Source organism: Brassica napus, chromosome A4, assembly GCF_020379485.1.
Source record: "Brassica napus cultivar Da-Ae chromosome A4, Da-Ae, whole genome shotgun sequence".
Lineage (NCBI taxonomy): Eukaryota > Viridiplantae > Streptophyta > Magnoliopsida > Brassicales > Brassicaceae > Brassica > Brassica napus.
The window spans coordinates 17,377,059-17,399,482 of NC_063437.1; the positions used below are offsets into that span (position 1 = coordinate 17,377,059).

Below are 22,424 nucleotides of genomic sequence, written 5' to 3' on the forward strand. Positions count from 1 at the left end.
TACTATAGATTTGAGTTTGTGATTTAGAAATTAGGATGAAAAGAATATTTGTGAACAGTTGAGTATTGTTTCAGAGTTTTTCATCACTAGCTTGTATTTTTAAATAATTTTCTTAAAAACTGCTATTTTTAGAAAGTTTCATTTTTTTGAGAAATATTGTAGATTTGGGATTGTTATTTAGAAATTGGGATAACAAGAATATTTGTGGATAGTTGAGTATTTTTTCTGAGTTTTTCATGAATATGTTGTATTTTTAAATAATTGTTTTAAAAACTGCTATTTTAGGAAAGTTTTCATTTACTAGAGAAATACTGTAGATTAGAGTTTGTGATTTAGAAATTAGAAAAACAAGAATATTTCTAGATAGATGAGTATTTTTTCTGAGTTTTTCATCAATATATTGTAGTTTTAAATAATTTTCTTAAAATTTACTATTTTTGGAAAGTTTTCATTTATTCAAGAAATACTGTAGATTTGAGTTTGTGATTTATAAATTAGGATGACAAAAATATTTGTGAATAGTTGAGTATTTTTTCAGAGTTTTTCATCACTAGCTTGTATTTTTAAATAATTTTCTTAAAAACTGCTATTTTTGAAAAGTTTTCATTTTTTTGAAATATATTGTAGATTTGCGTTTGTTATTTAGAAACTCGGATAACAAGAATATTTGTGGATAGTTGAGTATTTTTTCTGAGTTTTTCATGAATAGATTGTATTTTTGAATAATTGTTTAAAAACTGCTATTTTAGGAAATATTTTATTTACTAGAGAAATACTGTAAATTAGAGTTTGCGATTTAGAAATTAGAAAAACAAGAATATTTCTAGATAGATGAGTATTTTTTCTGAGTTTTTCATCAATAAGTTGTAGTTTTAAATAATTTTGTAAAAATTTGCTATTTTTGGAAAGTTTTCATTTATTCAAGATATACTGTAGATTTGTGTTTGTGATTTAGAAATTAGGATGACAAGAATATTTGTGAATAGTTGAATATTTTTTCAGAGTTCTTCATCACTATCTTGTATTTTTAAATAATTTTCTTTAAAACTGCTATTTTTTTAAAGTTTTCATTTTTTTGAGGAATATTGTAGGTTTGAGTTTGTTATTTATAAATTCGGATAACAAGAATATTTGTGGATAGTTGAGTATTTTTCTGAGTTTTTCATGAATAAGTTGTATTTTTGAATAATTGTTTAAAAACTGCTATTTTAGGAAAATTTTCATTTACTAGATAAATACTGTAGATTAGAGTTTGTGATTTAGAAATTAGAAAAAAAAAGAATATTTCTAGATAGATGAGTATTTTTTCTGAGTTTTTCATCAATATGTTGTAGTTTTAAATAATTTTCTTAAAATTTGCTATTTTTGAAAAGTTTTCATTTATTCAAGAAATACTATAGATTTGAGTTTGTGATTTAGAAATTAGGATGAAAAGAATATTAGTGAACAGTTGAGTATTGTTTCAGAGTTTTTCATCACTAACTTGTATTTTTAAATAATTTTCTTAAAAACTGCTATTTTTGGAAAGTTTCATTTTTTTGAGGAATATTGTAGATTTGGGATTGTTATTTAGAAATTGGGATAACAAGAATATTTGTGGATAGTTGAGTATTTTTTCTGAGTTTTTCATGAATAGGTTATATTTTTAAATAATGGTTTTAAAAACTGCTATTTTAGGAAAGTTTTCATTTACTAGGGAAATACCGTAGATTAGAGTTTATGATTTATAAATTAAAAAAAAACATGAATATTTCTAGATAGATGAGTATTTTTTCTGAGTTTTTCATCAATATGTTGTAGTTTTAAATAATTTTCTTAAAATTTGCTATTTTTGGAAAGTTTTCATTTATTCAAGAAATACTATAGATTTGAGTTTGTGATTTAGAAATTAGGATGAAAAGAATATTTGTGAACAGTTGAGTATTGTTTCAGAGTTTTTCATCACTAGCTTGTATTTTTAAATAATTTTCTTAAAAACTGCTATTTTTGGAAAGTTTCAATTTTTTGAGGAATATTGTAGATTTGGGTTTATTATTTAGAAATTCGGATAACAAGAATATTTGTGGATAGTTGAGTATTTTTTCTGAGTTTTTCATGTATAGATTGTATTTTTAAATAATTGTTTTAAAAACTGCTATTTTAGAAAAGTTTTCATTTACTAATGAAATACCGTAGATTAGAGTTTGTGATTTATAAATTAGAAACACAAGAATATTTCTAGATAGATGAGTATTTTTTCTGAGTTTTTCATCAATATGTTGTAGTTTTAAATAATTTTCTTAAAATTTACTATTTTTGGAAAGTTTTCATTTATTCAAGAAATACTATAGATTTGAGTTTGTGATTTAGAAATTAGGATGAAAAGAATATTTGTGAACAGTTGAGTATTGTTTCAGAGTTTTTCATCACTAGCTTGTATTTTTAAATAATTTTCTTAAAAACTGCTATTTTTAGAAAGTTTCATTTTTTTGAGAAATATTGTAGATTTGGGATTGTTATTTAGAAATTGGGATAACAAGAATATTTGTGGATAGTTGAGTATTTTTTCTGAGTTTTTCATGAATATGTTGTATTTTTAAATAATTGTTTTAAAAACTGCTATTTTAGGAAATTTTTCATTTACTTGAGAAATACTGTAGATTAGAGTTTGTGATTTAGAAATTAGAAAAACAAGAATATTTCTAGATAGATGAGTATTTTTCTGAGTTTTTCATCAATATTTTGTAGTTTTAAATAATTTTCTTAAAATTTGCTATTTTTGGAAAGTTTTCATTTATTCAAGAAATACTGTAGATTTGAGTTTGTGATTTAGAAATTAGGATGACAAGAATATTTGTGAATAGTTGAGTATTGTTTCAGAGTTTTTCATCACTAGCTTGTATTTTTAAATAATTTTCTTAAAAACTGCTATTTTTGGAAAGTTTCATTTTTTTTAGGAATATTGTAGATTTGGGATTGTTATTTAGAAATTGGGATAACAAGAATATTTGTGTATAGTTGAGTATTTTTTCTGAGTTTTTCATGTATAGGTTGTATTTTTAAATAATTGTTTTAAAAACTGCTATTTTAGGAAAGTTTTCATTTACTAGGGAAATACCGTAGATTAGAGTTTGTGATTTATAAATTAAAAAAACAAGAATATTTCTAGATAGATGAGTATTTTTTTCTGAGTTTTTCATCAATATGTTGTAGTTTTAAATAATTTTCTTAAAATTTGCTATTTTTGGAAAGTTTTCATTTATTCAAGAAATAATATAGATTTGAGTTTGTGATTTAGAAATTAGGATGAAAAGAATATTTGTGAACAGTTGAGTATTGTTTCAGAGTTTTTCATCACTAGCTTGTATTTTTAAATAATTTTCTTAAAAACTGCTATTTTTGAAAAGTTTTCATTTTTTTGAGATATATTGTAGATTTGCGTTTGTTATTTAGAAATTCGGATAAAAAGAATATTTGTGGATAGTTGAGTATTTTTTCTGAGTTTTTCATGAATAGATTGTATTTTTGAATAATTGTTTAAAAACTGCTATTTTAGGAAATATTTTATTTACTAGAGAAATACTGTAAATTAGAGTTTGCGATTTAGAAATTAGAAAAACAAGAATATTTCTAGATAGATGAGTATTTTTTCTGAGTTTTTCATCAATAAGTTGTAGTTTTAAATAATTTTGTAAAAATTTGCTATTTTTGGAAAGTTTTCATTTATTCAAGATATACTGTAGATTTGTGTTTGTGATTTAGAAATTAGGATGACAAGAATATTTGTGAATAGTTAAATATTTTTTCAGAGTTCTTCATCACTATCTTGTATTTTTAAATAATTTTCTTAAAAACTGCTATTTTTTTAAAGTTTTCATTTTTTTGAGGAATATTGTAGGTTTGAGTTTGTTATTTATAAATTCGGATAACAAGAATATTTGTGGATAGTTGAGTATTTTTCTGAGTTTTTCATGAATAGGTTGTATTTTTGAATAATTGTTTAAAAACTGCTATTTTAGGAAAGTTTTCATTTACTAGATAAATACTGTAGATTAGAGTTTGTGATTTATAATTAGAAAAACAAGAATATTACTAGATAAATGAGTATTTTTTCTGAGTTTTTATCAATATGTTGTAGTTTTAAATAATTTTCTTAAATTTTGCTATTTTTGGAAAATTTTCATTTATTCAAGAAATACTGTAGATTTGAGTTTGTGATTTAGAAATTAGGATGAGAAGAATATTTGTGAATAGTTGAGTATTTTTTCAGAGTTTTTCATCACTAGCTTGTATTTTAAATAATTTTCTTAAAAACTACTATTTTTGGAAAGTTTTCATTTTTTTGAGGAATATTGTAGATTTGGGTTTGTTATTTAGAAACTCGGATAACAAGAATATTTGTGGATAGTTGAGTATTTTTTCAGAGTTTTTCATGTATAGGTTGTATTTTTGATTAATTGTTTAAAAACTGCTATTTTAGGAAAGTTTTCATTTACTAGAGAAATAGTGTAGATTAGAGTTTGTGATTTAGAAATTAGAAAAAAAAAGAATATTTCTAGATAGATGAGTATTTTTCTAAGTTTTTCATCAATATTTTGTAGTTTTAAATAATTTTTAAAAATTTGCTATTTTTGGAAAGTTTTCATTTATTCAAGATATACTGTAGATTTGTGTTTGTGATTTAGAAATTAGGATGACAAAAATATTTGAGAATAGTTGAGTATTTTTTCAGAGTTTTTCATCACTAGCTTGTATTTTTAAATAATTTTCTTAAAAACTGCTATTTTTGAAAAGTTTTCATTTTTTTGAGGAATATTGTAGATTTGCGTTTGTTATTTAGAAACTCGGATAACAAGAATATTTGTGGATAGTTGAGTATTTTTCTGAGTTTTTCATGAATAAGTTGTATTTTTGAATAATTGTTTAAAAACTGCTATTTTAGGAAAGTTTTCAATTACTAGATAAATACTGTAGATTAGAGTTTGTGATTTAGAAATTAGAAAAATAAGAATATTTCTAGATAGATGAGTATTTTTCTGAGTTTTTCATCAATATGTTGTAGTTTTAAATAATTTTCTTAAAATTTGCTATTTTTTGAAAGTTTTCATTTATTCAAGAAATACTGTAGATTTGAGTTTGTGATTTAGAAATTAGGATGAGAAGAATATTTGTGAATAGTTGAGTATTGTTTCAGAGTTTTTCATCACTAGCTTGTATTTTAAATAATTTTCTTAAAAACTACTATTTTTGGAAAGTTTTCATTTTTTTGAGGAATATTGTAGATTTGGGTTTGTTATTTAGAAACTCGGATAACAAGAATATTTGTGGATAGTTGAGTATTTTTTCAGAGTTTTTCATGTATAGGTTGTATTTTTGATTAATTGTTTAAAAACTGCTATTTTAGGAAAGTTTTCATTTACTAGAGAAATAGTGTAGATTAGAGTTTGTGATTTAGAAATTAGAAAAAAAAAAGAATATTTCTAGATAGATGAGTATTTTTCTGAGTTTTTCATCAATATTTTGTAGTTTTAAATAATTTTTAAAAATTTGCTATTTTTGGAAAGTTTTCATTTATTCAAGATATACTGTAGATTTGTGTTTGTGATTTAGAAATTAGGATGACAAAAATATTTGAGAATAGTTGAGTATTTTTTCAGAGTTTTTCATCACTAGCTTGTATTTTTAAATAATTTTCTTAAAAACTGTTATTTTTGAAAAGTTTTCATTTTTTTGAGGAATATTGTAGATTTGCGTTTGTTATTTAGAAACTCAGATAACAAGAATATTTGTGGATAGTTGAGTATTTTTCTGAGTTTTTCATGAATAAGTTGTATTTTTGAATAATTGTTTAAAAACTGCTATTTTAGGAAAGTTTTCAATTACTAGAAAAATACTGTAGATTAGAGTTTGTGATTTAGAAATTAGAAAAATAAGAATATTTCTAGATAGATGAGTATTTTTCTGAGTTTTTCATCAATATGTTGTAGTTTTAAATAATTTTCTTAAAATTTGCTATTTTTTGAAAGTTTTCATTTATTCAAGAAATACTGTAGATTTGAGTTTGTGATTTAGAAATTAGGATGAGAAGAATATTTGTGAATAGTTGAGTATTTTTTCAGAGTTTTTCATCACTAGCTTGTATTTTAAATAATTTTCTTAAAAACTACTATTTTTGGAAACTTTTCATTTTTTTGAGGAATATTGTAGATTTGGGTTTGTTATTTAGAAACTCGGATAACAAGAATATTTGTGGATAGTTGAGTATTTTTTCTGAGTTTTTCATGAATAGATTGTATTTTTGAATAATTGTTTAAAAACTGCTATTTTAGGAAATATTTTATTTACTAGAGAAATACTGTAAATTAGAGTTTGCGATTTAGAAATTAGAAAAACAAGAATATTTCTAGATAGATGAGTATTTTTTCTGAGTTTTTCATCAATAAGTTGTAGTTTTAAATAATTTTGTAAAAATTTGCTATTTTTGGAAAGTTTTCATTTATTCAAGATATACTGTAGATTTGTGTTTGTGATTTAGAAATTAGGATGACAAGAATATTTGTGAATAGTTGAATATTTTTTCAGAGTTCTTCATCACTATCTTGTATTTTTAAATAATTTTCTTAAAAACTGCTATTTTTTTAAAGTTTTCATTTTTTTGAGGAATATTGTAGGTTTGAGTTTGTTATTTATAAATTCGGATAACAAGAATATTTGTGGATAGTTGAGTATTTTTCTGAGTTTTTCATGAATAAGTTGTATTTTTGAATAATTGTTTAAAAACTGCTATTTTAGGAAAATTTTCATTTACTAGATAAATACTGTAGATTAGAGTTTGTGATTTAGAAATTAGAAAAAGAAGAATATTTCTAGATAGATGAGTATTTTTTCTGAGTTTTTCATCAATATGTTATAGTTTTAAATAATTTTCTTAAAATTTGCTATTTTTTGAAAGTTTTCATTTATTCAAGAAATACTATAGATTTGAGTTTGTGATTTAGAAATTAGGATGACAAGAATATTTCTGAATAGTTGAGTATTTTTTCAGAGTTTTTCATCACTAGCTTGTATTTTTAAATAATTTTCTTAAAAACTGCTATTTTTGAAAAGTTTTCATTGTTTTGAGGAATATTGTAGATTTGGGTTTGTTATTTAGAAATTCGAATAACAAGAATATTTGTGGATAGTTGAGTATTTTTCTGAGTTTTTCACGAATAAGTTGTATTTTTAAATAATTGTTTTAAAAACTGCTATTTTAGGAAAGTTTTCATTTACTAGAGAAATAGTGTAGATTAGAGTTTGTGATTTAGAAATTAGAAAAACAAGAATATTTCTAGATAGATATGTATTTTTTTCTGAGTTTTTCATCAATATGTTGTAGTTTTAAATAATTTTCTTAAAATTTGCTATTTTTGGAAAGTTTTTATTTATTCAAGAAATACTGTAGATTTGAGTTTGTGATTTAGAAATTAGGATGACAAGAATATTTGTGAATAGTTGAGTATTTTTCAGAGTTTTTCATCACTATCTTGTATTTTTAAATAATTTTCTTAACAACTACTATTTTTGGAAAGTTTTCATTTATTCAAGAAATACTGTAGATTTGAGTTTGTGATTTAGAAATTAGGATGACAAGAATATTTGTGAATTGTTGAGTATTTTTTCTGAGTTTTTCATCACTATCTTGTATTTTGAAATAATTTTCTTAAAAACTGCTATTTTTGGAAAGTTTTCATTTTTTTTGAGGAATACTGTAGATTTGCGTTTGTTATTTAGAAATTCGGATAACAAGAATATTTGTGGATAGTTGAGTATTTTTTCTGAGTTTTTCATGAATATGTTGTATTTTTGAATAATTGTTTAAAAACTCTTATTTTAGGAAAGTTTTCATTTATTAGAGAAATACTTTAGATTAGAGTTTGTGATTTAGAAATTAAGATGACAAGAATATTTGTGAATAGTTGAGTATTTTTTCAGAGTTTTTCATCACTATCTTGTATTTTGAAATAATTTTCTTAAAAACTGCTATTTTTGGAAAATTTTCATTTTTTTTGAGGAATATTTTAGATTTGCGTTTGTTATTTAGAAATTCGGATAACAAGAATATTTGTGGATAGTTGAGTATTTTTTCTGAGTTTTTCATGAATAGGTTGTATTTTTGAATAATTGTTTAAAAACTGCTATTTTAGGAAAGTTTTCATTTACTAGAGAAATACTTTAGAGTTTGTGATTTAGAAATTAGAAAAACAAGAATATTTATAGATAGATGAGTATTTTTTCTGAGTTTTTCATCAATATGTTGTAGTTTTAAATAATTTTCTTAAATTTTGCTATTTTTAGAAAGTTTTCATTTATTCAAGAAATACTGTAGATTTGTGTTTGTGATTTAGAAATTAGGATGATAAGAATATTTGTGAATAGTTGAATATTTTTTCAGAGTTTTTCATCACTATCTTGTATTTTTAAATAATTTTCTTAAAAACTACTATTTTTGGAAAGTTTTCATTTTTTTGAGGAATATTGTAGGTTTGAGTTTGTTATTTAGAAATTCGGATAACAAGAATATTTGTGGATAGTTGAGTATTTTTCTGAATTTTTCATGAATAAGTTGTATTTTTGAATAATTGTTTAAAAACTGCTACGTTAGGAAAGTTTTCATTTACTAGATAAATACTGTAGAGTTTGTGATTTAGAAATTAGAAAAACAATAATATTTCTAGATAGATGAGTATTTTTCTGAGTTTTTCATCAATATGTTGTAGTTTTAAATAATTTTCTTAAAATTTGCTATTTTTAGAAAGTTTTCATTTATTCCAGAAATACTGTAGATTTGAGTTTGTGATTTAGAAATTTGGATGACATGAATATTTGTGAATAGTTGAGTATTTTTTCAGAGTTTTTCATCACTAGCTTGTATTTTTAAATAATATTCTTAAAAACTGCTATTTTTGGAAAGTTTTCATTTTTTTGAGAATATTGTAGATTTCCGTTTGTTATTTAGAAACTCGGATAACAAGAATATTTGTGGATAGTTGAGTATTTTTTCTGAGTTTTTCATGAATAGGTTGTATTTTTGAATAATTGTTTAAAAACTGCTATTTTAGGAAAGATTTTATTTACTAGAGAAATACTGTAGATTAGAGTTTGTGATTTAGAAATTAGAAAAACAAGAATATTTCTAGATAGATGAGTATTTTTCTGAGTTTTACATCAATATGTTGTAGTTTTAAATAATTTTCTTAAAATTTGCTATTTTTGGAAAGTTTTCATTTATTCAAGAAATACTGTAGATTTGAGTTTGTGATTTAGAAATTAGGATGACAAGAATATTTGTGAATAGTTGAGTATTTTTTCAGAGTTTTTCATCACTAGCTTGTATTTTTAAATAATTTTCTTAAAAACTACTATTTTTGGAAAGTTTTCATTTTTTTTAGGAATATTGTAGATTTGAGTTTGTTATTCAGAAATTCGGATAACAAGAATATTTGTGGATAGTTGAGTATTTTTCTGAGTTTTTCATGAATAAGTTGTATTTTTGAATAATTGTTTAAAAACTGCTACTTTAGGAAAGTTTTCATTTACTAGATAAATACTGTAGAGTTTGTGATTTAGAAATTAGAAAAACAAGAATATTTCTAGATAGATGAGTATTTTTTTCTGAGTTTTTCATCAATATGTTGTAGTTTTAAATAATTTTCTTAAAATTTGCTATTTTTGGAAAGTTTTCATTTATTCAAGAAATACTGTAGATTTGAGTTTGTGATTTAGAAATTAGGATGACAAGAATATTTGTGAATAGTTGAGTATTTTTCAGAGTTTTTCATCACTATCTTGTATTTTTAAATAATTTTCTTAACAACTACTATTTTTGGAAAGTTTTCATTTATTCAAGAAATACTGTAGATTTGAGTTTGTTATTTAGAAATTAGGATGACAAGAATATTTGTGAATAGTTGGGTATTTTTTCTGAGTTTTTCATCACTATCTTGTATTTTGAAATAATTTTCTTAAAAACTGCTATTTTTGGAGGAATACTGTAGATTTGCGTTTGTTATTTAGAAATTCGGATAACAAGATTATTTGTGGATAGTTGAGTATTTTTTCTGAGTTTTTCATGAATAGGTTGTATTTTTGAATAATTGTTTAAAAACTCTTATTTTAGGAAAGTTTTCATTTACTAGAGAAATACTGTAGATTAGAGTTTGTGATTTAGAAATTAAGATGACAAGAATATTTGTGAATAGTTGAGTATTTTTTCTGAGTTTTTCATCACTATCTTGTATTTTGAAATAATTTTCTTAAAAACTTCTATTTTTGGAAAGTTTTCATTTTTTTGAGGAATATTTTAGATTTGCGTTTGTTATTTAGAAATTCGGATAACAAGAATATTTGTGGATAGTTGAGTATTTTTTCTGAGTTTTTCATGAATAGGTTGTATTTTTGAATAATTGTTTAAAAACTGCTATTTTAGGAAAGTTTTCATTTACTAGAGAAATACTGTAGAGTTTGTGATTCAGAAATTAGAAAAACAAGAATATTTCTAGATAGATGAGGATTTTTTTCTGAGTTTTTCATCAATATGTTGTAGTTTTAAATAATTTTCTTAAAATTTGATATTTTTGGAAAGTTTTCATTTATTCAAGAAATACTGTAGATTTGAGTTTTTTCTGAGTATTTTCATGAATAGTTTGTATTTTTAAATAATTGTTTTAAAAACTGCTATTTTAAGAAGAGTCAGAAACAAATTGATTGTTGCTCACAACTCTTTACTTAATGGATGAACTTGGATTGAGATAAAAGATTTTCTCTAATCGCGGAAGAACTAGATGATTCATAGTTATAATATCTTTAGTGGTTTGTAGCTTAATGGAGTTTTATTAATTTTGGTTACATATAAATATATTATGTGCAAAGACCTTGTAATGATGTATAATATGTTTATATTAATATGATATTTTTTTGACAGCGATATATATATATGTATTTCTCTTATTTCATACATAAATCTACATAAAATTTATAAATTCTACAAACATATAACTCTAAATATTATAAAATATCTATGATATGGCCATACGAACTGTATAATTTATATAAGCTTGTATATAACCTATAAATTATATTACGTGTGGAACATCCACTTAATAAACCGTTTATTTAAATAGTAATGTTTGATAAAGTGTTTTATTGATATTTCGTTTAAATAAACTTATAATTCTCAAAATAGCAATATCTTTGAGAATATAAAAATTAATTTCACGCATAAAACCACATCCTTCTATTTATTTATAGGAACACGAACGAGTTTAAAGCTTTCACATATTATATGAGCAAGAAATTTGGAATTTTTCTAAATTGGATTCGCTTAAATCGGAACATAAAAGTATGAATAGCTTAAATTAGATATTTTTATTATATATATATATGTAAGAATACTTCTTCTTCTATTGTAAAAAATAGAATACTTCATCTATTTCCTTTTTTTTTTAACTCACTATCAATTCATTTCTATTATTGAAGATGGGGAAATCCATTCAACTCTTGGTCACCTTCTTAACTATCTTCATCATTCTTTCACTAGGTTTGTATTTACATCCTAATACACTGCATATAGTAATTTATAATAATTTGATTATACTATTTAGGTCCTTTAAATTTTATTTATAATAATCTTAGACCACATATATTAATTTTTTTACCATATAAAATTTTGTATTAAATTGTCTTTAATGTAAAGTTCATAAATATCTAACAGGCTAAAAATATAGAAAACTGAGTCAAACATTTTTGTGTTGAACTTAAAAGGATCACCCCTCAAGTATTTTAAGAGTTTTCCCTATTTTAGTCCATTATTTTAAATGTATACTCTTTGTACATGAAGAAGAACTACAATGATAAAACAATTCTTGATATTTTCATTGTTTTATAATCTATTTCTTTAAATTTTGTCATGCACATACAAATATGTTAACCAGAATTTTTCATAATATGGATGAACTATAGTTCTTATGTAAATTTATGCGATATTTTGAATCACATTTTTATATATTTTATAGTTAATGTGTTATGATTTTGCAATATATAAAGTAATTGCGCTTAAAATAGAAAATGTTTTTATATTAATATGCACAGAATACTTCAAAATATTTCTTCACAAAACAAAATTAATATTTTGATCAAATAATGTTGCCATTTTTTATTTACTAATAAAATATTTGTCTCTTTTTATTTATAATGCTTAAAAACATTTAATAGGCAGTTTTTTGATAAATAAATTTGATATTTCAGAAATATATATATATATATATATATTTTCTCCTTTATAAAATTTGATATTTTGTGTCTTATAGGAATGATGGCAGATGCGCAAAAAAAAGAAGCAAAAATATGTCCTTACAAACTCCAAATTGACAAAACCAAGCGTTGTGTTCCACTAAACTGTAAGGATCTGTGTAAGAAGAAATATGGACCTACTGGTTCTGGTAGTTGTTCAGAGGAAAAGGGATTTTGTAACTGCACAGCTAATTGTAAGGGTTCTCGTTAAGTGTTGTTAATAATAATACACAACCAAAATTCTATATTACTTTTTAACAATAAGGTCTAAATATTTATACTGTCATGAGAATAAAGTATTAATATATTTGTATCAGATCTGTAGATTTATTTATAATAAATAATAATATGAATGTTAAATAAATACAACTCTTAATAACCAGATTGAACTTCTTATAAAATAAATGATCACAATGTTGTTACACATAGACAAAAATTTATATAAGATCATAAAGACTCTTAATACGAGTTAAAAAAAAAAGTTAACAATAAAACCACAAACAATATTTAAACGTGAGATCATAAACTAACATGTAAGTTTTGTATACATTGTAAAATTAATAAAAAAAATCTAGAGTCAATTATTTAAAAATAGTAAGAGAATTAAATTATTAATTATGTTTTTTATATAGAGAAAATTAGACAATTATACATTTAGTGACTGCTAGCGAGCAACTAAGTGAAAAGATTTTATTCATATGCAATTTTAGAGAAAAATGGGAATATCTATTTGATTTGATTGTTTTAGAAAATTAAAATAATTAAAATATTTTTATACAAAAATTTATTTAAACAAATTTCTAAGAAGTGGTCCAAATAAAATAATCACACATGAAATAAATCATGACTTCTGTTTTAATGGTATTAGTGTACATATAGAAAGCATATAGTATATTATGTTAAGCTACATTGTAATGAATACTGGTGGTATATGTAATTAGTCTAGTAAGAAGATGATTATTAATTATAGGGTGTGAGAATGATTATAGTGTTGACACCTAAGTAATGACAATTTGGTTAATAACACATGAGCTCAAGATTAATTTATAATAATGTTCCTCATTTAATATAAAGAGGATGAATAATAGCAGTATATGTAATTAGTCTAGTGAGAAGAGAGCTTTTAATTATAGGGTGTGAAAATAATTCTACTGTTGACACTTAAGTAATGACAATTTGGTTAATAATACATAAGCTCAAGGTTAATTTATAATAATGTTCCTCCTTACTATTAACTAGATCCTGACCCGCTTTAAAACGCGGGATTGATTTTTATAAAATGGTGTTAGAAGTTTTTTTACAATTTCATTAAATTTAAATTTGATTCAATATATAATGTGTGGGTTACTTGTTTGTTTTCTTAGTAAATCTTATTTTTTATATATATATATAAATAGGGCCCATATAAATATTAGGATGAATGTGTTCCAGTATTTGTCAAAAACATAATTTGAACATTTCATGCTAACAATCTTGGATATTTTAAACCGGCATCTAATTCTACATGCTAGCAATAGATTATTATTAGGATTTTTTTACTAGTTTTATGTTTGATAAATTATTTATAGGGAAAGAACAAAGAGAACTACATGATATAAATATTGACCATAATTTGCGGCTATTATAATTTTTAGTAAAAATATATGGATTATATGTTGGGTTAGAAATAACATGTGATGGTAATTCAATGAATTACATACATGATAGGAAATTCACAATTAACCGATTTAGTTTAGTTGCTCTAAATATTTGACAATTTATATGTACCAAAAATAGACAATGGCTTGGTTAAACCAATTCTTTATAGCACCGGTTATTAATTACCAACACATATTAAAATCTTGATAATACGTAGCAGTATTATACTGTATAAGAGTTTCTTTTTGATGTTTATGTTATTCGTAAGTTTTCTTAAATGATGTATTCATAATTCCCATTAGATGATGATTGAGTGGGAAATGCAAAAAGACATAACACATGATGAAATGATTTCAGATATACTATACTGTATTGTGTATGTCGTATTTAGAGATAGATATTTTGTATGTCGTAATTAAATGTCATTGGGTAAAAGTATCCGTTATTTTTATTGATTTCCGTATCATTGGTAAGTAAAATGAATTAATGTAACAGAATATTCATATTTATAAATTTAACATCCAATCTAATCTATTAATGGAAAAGTATATAAGTCCAAAATTTAAATGATTAATTTTTATCATTATATAAAAATAGGACTCTAAATTAATAGATTAGATGCCGAAATTAAATTTTATTTGTTAAAAATATCGGTTATGTTTATTGATTCTCGAATAATTTGTAAGAAAAATGAATTAGTGTAACAGAATATTCAGATTTATATATTTAATATCCAATATATTATTAATGAAAAACTGTATAGGTCCAAAATTTAAAGGACAACCTTTTATCTGTAGATAAAAATAGGATTATAAATTAATATGTTAGATATTTAATTAGTATATTAATACTTCAGAAATATAAGATAATTAAATGAATATCAAATACCATTTTTTGATTGTTACTAACTAAATATTTGAATATAATATAATGACTATCTTTATACATAATATAAATTTTAGTTAGTATGATATAATGAGCAAAAAAACACCAAAGGTTCTTGACGAAGTGCTTCTGAAATCTGAACAAAATGTGAATGTAAATCACAGGAATATCTTATATATTAAAAAATAAATCACATCCTTGATTCATGTATGATTTTTCTAAAAATAGGTCTAATTGACATATTCCTAGAAAATCATATTACATTTAATCTCTAATTTTATCATTCAAATTTTGGGCCTACTAGAAATTTTTATTAGGCTATCAATGATTGGATTTAAAGAATAGATGATTCATTGGATTTATAGATAGTATAAATTAAATAGATATAATTAATGTTGTAATACTATACCTCCATATGTTAAATATTTAAATATTTGTCGTTGTTAACTTTTAAAATTATAAAGATTTTTTTTTAAAAAAAAATCATATTATCTAACAATGATTAATCTTTACTACCTTAAACCAATGAAAACAAATTTTAAACTATATAGTTTATTTTAAAAATTAAACAAAAACTAAATGTTTAATTATTTACTCAATAATATAAATCTATGAGGCGAAAAATTTATTTTTTTAAAAAACTTTCTAAATTTGTGAAATGTTACAATATCTTTGAATATGATAATAAAACAATATTTTACTAATCTTTATATATACAGTTATGATTTTAATATAAAAATAATAATCCAAAAATATATATATATAGAAGAAGATACAAATACATGTGAAAGTTTAAAACAATTTATTCAATGAAAAAAATATACCATACACTTATTATGTTTTAAAAATTGATAGACACATATATTATAATATATACCAATTTAGAATTGAAAACAGAATATTTATATAAAAATAAATGAAAACAAAAACACGTGCGGTTGCGCGAATCGAGATCTAGTTTATTATTTAAAAAATAAAAGAAAAAACCTTTGAGCGAAGACTGGTGGTCTCAAGTCTCAACAAGAAGCCAGCAAAGCAAATTGATTTCAGTACCCTCTTAAGAGTTCACAACACATGTCTTCTCCTTCGGTCTAGGCCTCGGGCAAGATCTCTTCGCGACTTTTGGTAGTCAACATGTCCCAGAGTTTCTTGAAAGCTATATGACTTCGCAGTGAGACTTTGGTTGTTTGACTGGTTGCAATAGTTGGCATATTCCATAATATTTCAATAAAATAACTAAATTGACTAAAATTTTAGAAAATCACATTGTAAAAGGAAAATAGTTATTTTATCGGGAATAACTCCTTTCCAAACTTTTTTGTTTTTAAACAACTCCTTTCCATACCTTATTTGTCTATATATAAACAAATAGAGCTAAAACCCCTAATTAATTTCTATACGGAAACAATGACGATGATCACTGATCTTTCATTAGATTTGGTGGAGGAGATACTCTCTAAGGTTCCGTTAACTTCTCTCAAAGCAGTAAAATCCACATGCAAAAGATGGAACACCCTATCCAAAGATGAGAGCTTTACAAAGAAACACTCGGCCAAAGAGTTTCCGTTGTTCTTGACTTTTGATTATTATTTTTCTCAAAGAAGATTCAATGTCCACAGAATCCATTATAACATCAAAGACTTGCCATGTATAAAGGAGATAGGTAAACTACATAGTCCTATCAAATTACATATACTCCATCACTGTGGCGGCTTATTGTTAGGCTACGCTGAGGAGAAGCTAGTGGTATGGAACCCGTCTTTGGCGCAAACCAGATGGATTGAACTCAGAAATAAGCGGAGGGGTCTTGGTCAGTGTGCTATTGGATACGACAACAACAAGAACCATAAAGTCTTGGTGCGTTTCTATAATGTGCATGAGAATAATATAATTAATGAGCATGAAATCAGGCACGAAATATACGATTTTAAGTCTAGTTCGTGGAGGGGTCATGATATCCCCAATCCTAAACGGTTAAGAGAGAGAGGTGTGTCTGTGAAGGGAGATAATTACTTTGTTGTTGACGGGAAATTATTAGGTTTCGATTTTACTAAAGAGAGATTTGGACCGTTTATGGACCTACCATTTGAAAGTAGTGATGATTTTGAGTATGATAGGATTCCATATTCTTGTGTAAGAGGGGAGCAGCTTGCTGTGCTATTTCAAAGGCACCTATGTGACTTGGTGATATGGATTACAACTAAAATTGAGCCTGATGCAGTGTCGTGGAGCAATTTCTTTAAAGTTGATTTGAAACCTTTCCTTGGTTTCGACCATTGGTTTAAAGTTCGCAGTTTCGTCATTGACAAGGAGAAGAAAATAGGAGTGGTTTGTGGTACTGAACTTAAAAGTCATATCAACGAGGAAAAATGTTATGTGGTTGAAGAAGATGGATGCTACCAAGCAAAAACGGGGAAGCAATATGTCTTCTCTTATGTTCCAAGTTCGCTGCAGATCCAAGTACCTTCATCATGTGGCAAAAGAAAAGGAAGAGATTATTAGTCATATTTTACAGTAAGCTTGTTTGTTTCTTGCATCATCTCTTTTTATTCAGTAATGAATTATATTGTTTTGAGAAAACCTGGTCAACTGCTCCTATCTATAGTTAACAAGACACAAAAATGCTTGGCTGGTCGGAAACTATACTTTGATTATATTGTCGAATGACCTTACTCATGCACAAGATTGCATTTAATCGTGCAAAAGCTTTGATATATGTCGAGTAGCATATAAGATTTTTGTGTTATTAGTAACTTGGTACATTCGTGGTCTGATTTTCAATTTTGTGTTAGTTTAAAATACTACGAAACTACCCTGGTGGTACTTACTTTGTTCCATCATCGTCATCAACCCAAATCAGAGTTTGTTTAGTCCTTGGGAACAGATATGCGTATGAAATGTATGATATATATATATATACACCGTAGTTAGTCACTGTGGGATTACATGTTAGTAAATTGCCTAAGAATGTTTCACCCTATTTTTCACTCTAAACTAGTAATTTTGTAATAGAGTTATGATATACCCCAATAATACTATATTTTAAAGTATAAAATAGAATGATAAACAAAAAATAATAATTTACTCTATATATAGAGTAAACTCATTTTTATACTACAGTAGCAGATCTAGAAATATTTGTTATTCGGGCAGAATTATAAAATACAGTTTAATACTTCTATAAATTTGAATTATAAAATGGGGCATTACAAAAAAATCAGTATAAAAATACATTGATTTGAAAAATTTATGGGGGGTAACTGCCCCTCCTATCCTAGGTGTAGTTCCGCCACTGATTATAGAATGAGAAAAAGAATATCACTGGATCATTTTTACTTCAAACTTTATTTTAGTCTGAAAAATAGAGTGAAGTTGGTGATCTCCTAAGTAATAACGATTATGCTCATACAAGCAATTTACTAACATGTAATCCCACAGGTCACAGGAGATGAAACCACTTCTTGTTATTTTCATCAATAGAAAAAATGAAGGCAAAAAAATAGAAACAATGTATTTATCTTCGTAATATTTTAATAAAAGTAACTAAATTGACTAAAATTTTAGAAAACCACACTGAAAAAAAGAAAAACCGGTTTTAAGCCTTTTTACAAAAAAAAAAAAGCCGGTTTAATCGGAAATAGCTCCTTTTCCATACCTTATTTGTCAATAAGAAAAATAGAGAGGGCAACCTAAGAGTTATAAACCCTATTAATTTATATACGGAAACAATGACGATGATCACTGATCTTTCATTGGATTTTAGATTTATGAGTACAATATAAGCGGTTTTGTGTTGTTAGTAACTTGATACATTCCTGGTCTGGTTCTCAATTTGTGTTACAGTTAAAAAAAAAAATACTACGAAACTACCTTGATACTCACTTTCTTTGTAATCAACGTGGAGTTGGCGTATTAAGTAAACTCTTAAATTATTTGGTAGGCGTTTCAAAGATCATAGGTTCGTAACTTCGCATCTTGTTGGGAGAGATCTTTTCTAATACAAAGAGTTAATTTAACTTGGTGTGGTCCTCTTGGCTACAGGGATGTACGTCACTTAACGCAAATCAAAGTTTTTATTCTCCTTAGAAGAGAAATGCATGATAAATCAGAGTTTGTTCTCTGTCTTGGGAGTTTCGGAGCTCTCTTTAGCTCGTTAGCGCGCTTAGCCAAAGGCGGTGGTGTGTACCTCTGTTTCCGGTGGTGGCTCGTGGTAGTTCCGGTGGCGCGGTGTCGGTTCCGGTCGTCTATGGCCGTTCCGAGGCGTTGTTGCGACCTCCCTCCCTTTCCGCCTCTCTCTTCCTCGCTCGTGTTCATGTTTGACCTCTGGAACTTTGTCGACTGGTTTCGTTGGTCTCAGCTTGTGGTGTTCTTCGTTTGATTGCCTTGTTGTCACCAGGCGCAATCTTGACAGTGATAGGCTAATCGCTTTAGGTTCTCTAAGGCGGCGGTTGGCGATGATCATGAAGACTTCGTATAGTCTGCGGGTCCTTGTGTATCGTCGGTGGCTCCTTCCGGTGCGACAATCATCCCAGTGCTGTGACCTCCACTTGGTTGGTCATGGTAGAGTTGGCGCACTAGTGCTTTTTTGCAGGTCTTCAAGCGTTTTCATGTTCACGAGCAGCTGCTTACCCGTTCCCGACTTCTTGCATACCGTTCTTAGTATGGAATCTTAGTGTCTCTATGCCATTGATCGGTTAGGCGTTCTTGGAGAATGTATAGCGGGTGATGGAGCGTTTTTAATGGGTTAGTGTTCTATCTCCCTTCTTCGATTACGTCTGCGCGTTATGGAGGTGAAAGTTACAAGCTTCGAGGAGATCATCGAGACCTAGCTACTCCAGAGACGACATGGGAATTCCCGGCATCCGAGGTAACGAGGAGAACCTCACCTTCCTGTGATCATCGCTTACGGTAGAGAACAGGAATCGATACCTAGTGTTTACTAAAAACAGATTAGCGGAATGTGCCGGGTTTAGTGGGCGGGCGAAGCTAGTTGTTGTAATACGTAGACTTGGGTACTTTTGTTTGAATCGAACTTGTAACCGTAACTATTTCCCGGTAAAGCGGGTCTTTTTATAATATAATTAAAAAAAAAAAAAAAAGATATTTAAAAAAAAAAAAAAAAGAAATGCATGATAAATATAGATAACATAGGTTGTGATCGTTCTAATTGTATTCACATTTCCTAGCTACGATGTTTCTGGTTTGTATACAGATAGCAAGGGTTACATATAGCATGAGGACAAGAGTCGGTTCCCCAAATAGAGCATTATATCAGTAAATATTAGGATCATTACAGCAATCTACTAACATGTAAACGAACAGGCCATAAAAGATTAATCCTTTCTTGTTATTTTCATCATTTGTTAATTTGCCTAAGTGGCAGAGACGTAACATCTACACAGTATCTGATTCAAAATTTCAAAGCTAGATTATTAAACCGAAGTATATATATAAAAGGTGTTTGAGAAGAACAACACTGAAGGTTCTTGAAGTGCTTCAGAAATCAGAACAAAATGTGAATGCAATTATTCATAATCCTGCCGGAAATTACAGGGATATTTATTATAAAAAAAAAAAAAGAATCTATTAGGCAAACACTGGTGGTGTCAACAAGAAGCCAGCAAAGGTTGTTCAAAACAGACTCCTCTCCTTCAAGGTGGATAGATATCATAACTCAGACAAGGATGTGCTTATTTTGCAGCTTCAAGTGCAGAAGCTCCAGAGATAATCTCGATAAGCTCTGTTGTAATAGAGGCTTGACGAGTCCTGTTGTAAGTAAGGGTGAGACGGTCAAGCATTTCTCCTGCGTTTCTGCTTGAACTGTCCATTGCAGACATTCTAGCTCCCATCTCACTACACGCATTCTCCAGCACCGCATTGAACATTACCTAAACGTAAGAGTATTATAATTAATTCCTTATATTTTCTAATCATTAATTAAGTTGGTATCTTCTTTGTTTACTTACACAAGAGAATTGGAACTCGGCCAGATTCTGCAGAATCTCCCCCTTTGTTTCACCGCCTTCAATCTCGTACGAGTCAAGCTCACCGAGTTTGCCTCCAACTTCAGATTCCTTTTCAATAATCTTTCAATGCAAAAAAAAACAAGAACAAAATATGTGAGATATTAATCACAAATCGTAGTCTTGAGACATTTGACAATTGTGACATACCTCTGGCGACAAAACAGTGGCCACAGTTGGTAAAAACGCGACAACCGAATGGAACTTGTTGTAGACAATGCGCAAAGCATCAAATTCAACGTTCTTCAAGATGTCATCAGCTAGAACTGAGACCTGAACCAGCAAGTAAACATAAGAAAACATCAATACATAATACGAGAACGAATAAACTGGGGTGACCAACAAACATTTATGACCTTACCTGGGCATAATTGAGTGGATTCTTATTCAGCTCTGTTACAGTAAGGGAGATGTCGTTCTTTGAGTCACGGAACATTATAGCCTTTGCTTTCTCTCCGACAATAACAAACTTCACTTCCTTTTCAGGACCTGCAACGAAGTAAAAACAAATATCAGGGTGGAAAATTAGGGAAACAAAACCCATCGATAAAGCTTTCAAAACATACCAGCATTCAATTTGTACAGAGCCCTGCTCACTTTAACAACAGTGGAGTTAATTCCACCACAAAGACCCTTGTCAGAAGAGAGAGTGACCACCACACTCTTCTTCACATCAATACCTGGTTTCGACATTATGCAAGCGATAAAAATCATAAACACATCCAAAAGAACAACACAGGGATAGCAGCAAGAGAGGATGGGATATAAATTGATTAATATAAACTAGTCAAACCGTACTAGGATTATCTCCAAGAAGTGCGGTAAATGGCTGCCAGAGGCCACGGGAGTTCTCAGCTCTGCCTTGAACAGCTCTAAGCTTAGAAGCAGCAACCATCTTCATGGCCTTTGTGATCTTTTGGATGTTCTTTACACTCTTCATGCGGTTACGCACTGCATATAATAGAATAAAGAGAGACTCATGAATATTAGAACATCTTAGAAATTCCAAATTATCAGCTGAGACTTACCAACTTGAGTAGAGATAGATCGAACTCCAAGAAGTCCCTCCTCCCTACAAATACAAATACAAATGCAGATTTATCTACTCAATTGGCAAATCAATCGCAGTGTATGAAGCTACAGAGCAAATTGATTTCATCTTGTGATTAGATTAAAACGAGATTCAAAAGAATCGTTAGCTGCACGCACGCACGAGAGTCATAGAGACCAAATGAAATTCAGGGAGAAATGCTAACCCTAACGATCACACAATCACATCAAAAGACTCAATCGAACAAAGCGATTTCGAGAGATCTCACTGGTCAGAAGAAGCGAGAGGAGATCGGAGGGCAGCGATTGGGCGGAGGAGACGCCTCCCTTCGCGACGGAGAATAGACATAGCCATTGATCAAAGATTGATGATGATGATGATAAATTATAACACACGATTTTCTCCGATCGGCGTTTCTTCTTACTCTTCTCGACTCGGATGATATGCTATTTGGCAAAAACAAGGGCTTTGTTTGTCAGAACACACACTTCCCACGACGTCGTTTTCGGATGATGACG

General features: G+C 27.2%; 2 protein-coding genes and 1 long non-coding RNA gene across 3 annotated transcripts; 2 read left to right on the top strand and 1 right to left on the bottom strand.

Annotated features, from left to right (window-relative positions):
* The first annotated feature begins 10,278 nt into the window (after positions 1-10,278).
* LOC106427673 lies at positions 10,279-12,549 on the top strand. Its single transcript, XR_001285527.2, has 2 exons — positions 10,279-11,557; positions 12,327-12,549. It is a non-coding gene; the product is annotated as an uncharacterized LOC106427673 (long non-coding RNA).
* A 3,690-nt stretch (positions 12,550-16,239) lies between these two features.
* On the top strand, positions 16,240-17,334 carry LOC106448817 (F-box protein At1g59680). Its single transcript, XM_013890647.1, has one exon. The coding sequence runs from the start codon at positions 16,240-16,242 to the stop codon at positions 17,332-17,334; it is 1,095 nt and encodes a 364-aa protein (XP_013746101.1).
* Positions 17,335-20,238: 2,904 nt separating this feature from the next.
* Positions 20,239-22,403, bottom strand: LOC106447137 (ATP synthase subunit gamma, mitochondrial-like). The gene is made up of 8 exons (XM_013888999.3): positions 22,175-22,403; positions 21,884-21,927; positions 21,654-21,806; positions 21,422-21,535; positions 21,217-21,344; positions 21,006-21,128; positions 20,799-20,918; positions 20,239-20,720 (listed from the first exon to the last, which is right to left on the bottom strand). The coding sequence occupies exons 1-8, from the start codon at positions 22,258-22,260 to the stop codon at positions 20,523-20,525; spliced, it is 966 nt and encodes a 321-aa protein (XP_013744453.2). The 5' UTR covers positions 22,261-22,403; the 3' UTR covers positions 20,239-20,522.
* Positions 22,404-22,424: the final 21 nt, after the last annotated feature.

Coding starts and splice junctions, on each gene's coding strand:
- LOC106448817 (XM_013890647.1), top strand. CDS start 16,240: ATGACGATGATCACTGATCTTTCATTAGATTTGGTGGAGGAGATACTC.
- LOC106447137 (XM_013888999.3), bottom strand. CDS start 22,260: ATGGCTATGTCTATTCTCCGTCGCGAAGGGAGGCGTCTCCTCCGCCCA. Junction 21,807..21,883: donor ATCTATCTCTACTCAAGTTG/GTAAGTCTCAGC, acceptor TATTATATGCAG/TGCGTAACCGCATGAAGAGT. Junction 20,919..21,005: donor CCACTGTTTTGTCGCCAGAG/GTATGTCACAAT, acceptor TTGCATTGAAAG/ATTATTGAAAAGGAATCTGA.